The sequence below is a fragment of the Triticum urartu genome, chromosome 4 (genome assembly GCF_003073215.2).
Source record: "Triticum urartu cultivar G1812 chromosome 4, Tu2.1, whole genome shotgun sequence".
NCBI classification, from domain to species: Eukaryota; Viridiplantae; Streptophyta; class Magnoliopsida; order Poales; family Poaceae; genus Triticum; species Triticum urartu.
In genome coordinates this window covers 76,798,160-76,803,898 of record NC_053025.1, presented here as the reverse complement: position 1 = coordinate 76,803,898, position 5,739 = coordinate 76,798,160, and the positions used below count along the sequence as shown (strand labels likewise).

At 52.1% G+C, this 5,739-nt stretch overlaps 1 protein-coding gene across 1 annotated transcript; it reads left to right on the top strand.

The window, feature by feature from the left end:
* The first annotated feature begins 342 nt into the window (after window positions 1-342).
* LOC125550762 (dirigent protein 21-like) lies at window positions 343-1,134 on the top strand. Its single transcript, XM_048713843.1, has one exon. The coding sequence runs from the start codon at window positions 450-452 to the stop codon at window positions 993-995; it is 546 nt and encodes a 181-aa protein (XP_048569800.1). The 5' UTR covers window positions 343-449; the 3' UTR covers window positions 996-1,134.
* Window positions 1,135-5,739: the final 4,605 nt, after the last annotated feature.

Here is a 5,739-nt window from a genome sequence, read left to right as displayed (position 1 = left end):
CCGTCTCTTTCACCAGTCTTAAACCTTGCGATCCCAGTATAGAAACCACAGAATTCCTGGTTTGTGTTCGTCATTAGGTAACTTGAAGAGTATGCGTGGCCTCACCTCACCAAACGACTCCACGCTTTCCGTCATCATTTTGCTCGCACCGCACTCGAGAATCGCCATTTTGTAACTAAACCCAAAGAGAAAGGAGGAGGAGAGACAGAGAGCGCGCGTGCAATGCAAAGAAAAAGTTACCATACCTACCGGGCCGACTGACCACTGCAGGTACCTGCCCCACATGCGCACCGAATCCAATGGCCACCGAGAGAGATAGTGTGGACAGTGAGCCACCCACTCCGACGTCCGGCCACCCCACCTCACCTGACATCTCCTCAAATACGCCACACTAGCCCGCTTCCCTTTTTCGCCATTACCCAGGGCTCACATACCTAGATCCACCAGCCATGGCCGGCCGCAAGGCAGCGCTCCTCCTCCTCCTGTGCGCGGCGGTGCTGCTGGCCCCGGCCTCCGCGGCGGACGACGGCCTGACCAAGTTCAAGCTGTACTGGCACGACGTGCTGGCGGGGACGAGCCCGACCGCGATCCGGATCGCGCAGGCGGCGTCCACCAACAGCTCCTCCACCTTCTTCGGCGCGGTGGTGGCCATCGACGACCCGCTCACCACCGGGCCCGCCGTCACGGGCTCCGCCAAGTCCAAGGACGAGATCGGCCGCGCGCAGGGGACCTACACGTTCGCCGACCAGGCCACCTTCGGGCTCCTCATGAACATGAACTTCGTGTTCACCGCCGGGGACTACAAGGGCAGCGGCCTCACCATCTACGGCCGCAACGAGGTGCTGTCGGCGGTGAGGGAGATGAGCATCATCGGGGGCACCGGCAAGTTCCGCATGGCGCGCGGCTACGTCGAGGCGCGTACCATGGACTCCGGCGCCAAGTCCGGCGAGACCGTCGTCGAGTACACCGTCTACGTCAAGGCGGCGGCGGCGTAGCGGCAGCTGCCAGAGCTTAATTTAGTTGATGATGTCCACTCCATGACTAACGGAACATATGGTTTTGCTTGTAATAAATGGATTTCGCAGATTTGCTGCGTTTGTTATCGTGATGGACGATGGGTCTTTGCAGATTTGAGTGCTGACTGTGTGTGATTTGTGGTTCTGCTAACTGGTGCGTCAACTTTTTGGGAGGGTAATTTGCATCGATTTTATGTTAATGTTGTGGTTGCTGAAATCACATTGCGTGAGAAAAACAATGGGCGACACAAGCGGCCGCCCAAACCCTCCCTTCCTCTTCCTCGCCGTCGTAGAGGACACCGTTGAGTGAAGCATGTGCGGCCGGCGGCGTCGGCGAGGCTTCGACTCGTGGCGTTCTGTCATCCTGTCCCTCTCGTGGTCACTGGGGTTGCACATATGTGGTGACGGGGTGATGGCATCCCAACGCGGACCTGGAACCGGTCCCGTGGACCCTCAAATCACCTGTAACCGTGTAACCGTCCGGACGTATTATGCCATTCAATGTCTATTTATATTGGTCCACTCAACGGTCCATATGCATTTTTTTTATAAAATATAAATATACTAAGAGCATCTATAACCGGACGCCTCAAACGCTCGAGCGAGCCGTCTGTTTATTGTCCAGTCACGTTTTTTTACCTAGATGTACGCTTCAAACGGGCCTCAAACTCCCAAGCTGACCGGCACCCCTTGTATCCAGCCAAATATGGGGTGGATAAGGCGGCATCCGGGCACGCCCGCCACGTCGAACTCGGCTCATGCTGGCTCACCCGACCCTACATACATTTGTCCCCATCCGCTAGCCGGAGCAAACCCTAGCCACTTCACTTCACTCCTCTCCATTCCCCTTTGTCAGTTTCCGGCCTTCTCCGGCATGGCAGGAAGCAAATCGGACTCCGGCCAGTCCAAATTCGTCGACTAGGGTGTATCCCGTGTGGGTTTGAGGAGGCAATGGCAGTCTGCATTGCACCCCGCTGCTCCCGGGAGGACAGCGCCCTGCCGACGGCCGGATCCGCCTGCTGCGACGCCATAGCGTCGGTCACCGGGCGCTCGGGTTCTCTGGTGTTGGATCCTCGCGGCCCCGGCAGCCGAAACACCTCTCCTTCCCCACCACCAGTCGAGCAGACTATGAGTCCCACCAGGAATGGGCGGCCCGCTGTGGGAAGGAGAGGATAAGGTCCGCCGAGGCCCGTATCGCGGCGGAAATGGCGATGGCAGAGGAGGAAGCCGTCTGCGCCCGCATTGTGAAGAAACGACAACGGAGGAACACGCGCGCCCTCGCCCGAGAGAAGATCGGGCGGTCCGTGCCATGGTCGGACAGCCACCGAAGGAGGAGAAGGAGGACAGCGACGGCGAGGACGGTTCCGGCAACGAGCAGATCCGGCTCGACCCGTACTGCGTCTTCGAGCGGTACTTCCACGAGATGGACGGAAAAGTGTTGGAAATATGCCCTAGAGGCAATAATAAAAGGATTATTATTATATTTCCTTGTTCATGATAATTGTCTTTTATTCATGCTATAATTGTGTTATCCGGAAATCGTAATACATGTGTGAATACATAGACACCAACATGTCCCTAGTAAGTCTCTAGTTGACTAGCTCGTTGATCAATAGATAGTCATGGTTTCCTGACTATGGACATTAGATGTCATTGATAACGAGATCACATCATTAGGAGAATGATGTGATGGACAAGACCCAATCCTAAACTTGGCACAAGATCGTATAGTTCGTTTGCTAGAGTTTTTCCAATGTCAAGTATCTTTTCCTTAGACCATGAGATCGTGTAACTCCCGGATGTCGTAGGAGTGCTTTGGGTGTACCAAACGTCACAACGTAACTGGGTGACTATAAAGGTATACTACGGGTATCTCCGAAAGTGTCTGTTGGGTTGACACGGATCAAGACTGGAATTTGTCACTCCATATAACGGAGAGGTATCTCTGGGCCACTCGGTAATGCATCATCATAATGAGCTCAAAGTGACCAAGTGTCTGGTCACGGGATCATGCATTACGGTACGAGTAAAGTGACTTGCCGGTAACGAGATTGAACGAGGTATTGGGATACCGACGATCGAATCTCGGGCAAGTAACGTACCGATTGACAAAGGGAATTGTATACGGGGTTGCTTGAATCCTCGACATCGTGGTTCATCCGATGAGATCATCGAGGAGCATGTGGGAGCCAACATGGGTATCCAGATCCCGTTGTTGGTTATTGACCGGAGAGCCATCTCGGTCATGTCTACATGTCTCCCGAACCCGTAGGGTCTACACACTTAAGGTTCGGTGACGCTAGGGTTGTAGAGATATAAGTATGCAGTAAACCGAAAGGTTGTTCGGAGTCCCGGATGAGATCCCGGACGTCACGAGGAGTTCCGGAATGGTCCGGAGGTGAAGAATTATATATAGGAAGTGCAGTTTCGGCCATCGGGAGAGTTTCGGGGGTCACCGATATTGTACCGGGACCACCGGAAGGGTCCCGGTGGTCCACCGGGTGGGGCCACCCATCCCGAAGGGCCCCATGGGCTAAGTGGGGAGGGGAACCAGCCCATAGTGGGCTGGTGCGCCCCCCTTGGCCCACCCCATGCGCCTAGGGTTGGGAACCCTAGGGTGGGGGGGCGCCCCACCTGGCTTGGGGGGCACTCCACCCCTTGGCCTCCGCCCCCCAGGAGATCCCATCTCCTAGGGCCGGCACACCCCCTAGGGGGCCTATATAAAGGGGGGGAGGGAGGGGCAGCCGCACCCTTGAGTCTTGGCGCCTCCCTCTCCCCTGCTACACCTCTCCCTCTCGTAGTAGAACGGCGAAGCCCTGCTGCGGTGACCCCTGCATCCACCACCACGCCGTCGTGCTGCTGGATCTTCATCAACCTCTCCTTCCCCCCTTGCTGGATCAAGAAGGAGGAGACGTCACGCTGACCGTACGTGTGTTGAACACGGAGGTGCCGTCCGTTCGGCGCTAGGATCTCCGGTGATTTGGATCACGTCGAGTACGACTTCCTCATCCCCGTTCTTTGAACGCTTCCGCGCGTGATCTACAAAGGTATGTAGATGCAATCCGATCACTCGTTGCTAGATGAACTCATAGATGGATCTTGGTGAAACCGTAGGAAAATTTTTGTTTTCTGCTACGTTCCCCAACAGTGGCATCATGAGCTAGGTCTATGCGTAGTTCCTTTTGCACGAGTAGAACACAATTTGTTGTGGGCGTAGATGTTGTCAACTTTCTTGCCGCTACTAGTCTTATTTTGCTTTAACGGTATTGTGGGATGAAGCGGCCCGGATCAACCTTACACATACGCTTACGTGAGACCGGTTCCACCGACTAACATGCACTAGTTGCATAAGGTGGCTGGCGGGTGTCTGTCTCTCCCACTTTAGTTGGAGCGGATTCGATGAAAAGGGTCCTTATGAAGGGTAAATAGAAGTTGAAAAATCACGTTGTGGCTTTCACGTAGGTAAGAAAACGTTCTTGCTAGAACCCTATTGCAGCCACGTAAAACTTGCAACAACAATTAGAGGAGGTCTAACTTGTTTTTGCAGCAAGTGTTCTGTGATGTGATATGGCCAAAGTTGTGATGAATGATGAATGATATATATGTGATGTATGAGATGTTCATGCTATTGTAATAGGAATCACGACTTGCATGTCGATGAGTATGACAACCGGCAGGAGCCATAGGAGTTGTCTTTATTTTTTTTGTATGACCTGCGTGTCATTGAGAAACGCCATGTAAATTACTTTACTTTATTGCTAAACGTGTTAGCCATAGTAGTAGAAGTAATAGTTGGCGAGCAACTTCATGGAGACACGATGATGAAGATCATGATGATGGAGATCATGGTGTCATGCCGGTGACAAGATGATCATGGAGCCCCAAGATGGAGATCAAAGGAGCTATGTGATATTGGCCATATCATGTCACTATTATTACTTGATTGCATGTGATGTTTATCATGTTTTTGCATCTTGTTTACTTAGAACGACGGTAGTAAATAAGATGATCCCTCATAATAATTTCAAGAAAGTGTTCCCCCTAACTGTGCACCGTTGCGACAGTTTGTTGTTTCGAAGCACCACGTGATGATCGGGTGTGATAGATTCTAACGTTCACATACAACAGGTGTAAGACAGATTTACACATGCAAACACTTAGGTTGACTTGACGAGCCTAGCATGTACATACATGGCCTCGAAACACAGAAGACCGAAAGGTCGAGCATGAGTCGTATAGAAGATACGATCAATATGAAGATGTTCACCGATGTTGGCTAGTCCGTCTCATGTGATGATCGGACACGGCCTAGTTAACTCGGATCATGTTATACTTAGATGACTGGAGGGATGTCTATCTAAGTGGGAGTTCATTGAATAATTTGATTTAGATGAACTTAATTATCATGAACTTAGTCTAAAATCTTTACAACATGTATTGTAGATCAAATGGCCAACGTTGTCCTCAACTTCAACGCGTTCCTAGAGAAAACCAAGCTAAAAGACGATGGAAGCAACTATACGGACTGGGTCCGGAACCTGAGGATCATCCTCATAGCTGCCAAGAAAGATTATGTCCTACAAGCACCGCTAGGTGATGCACCTGTTCTCCTTGCAGAACAAGACGTTATGAACGCTTGGCAGACACGTACCGATGATTACTCCCTCGTTCAGTGTGGCATGCTTTACAGCTTAGAATCGGGACTCCAAAAGCGTTTTGAGAG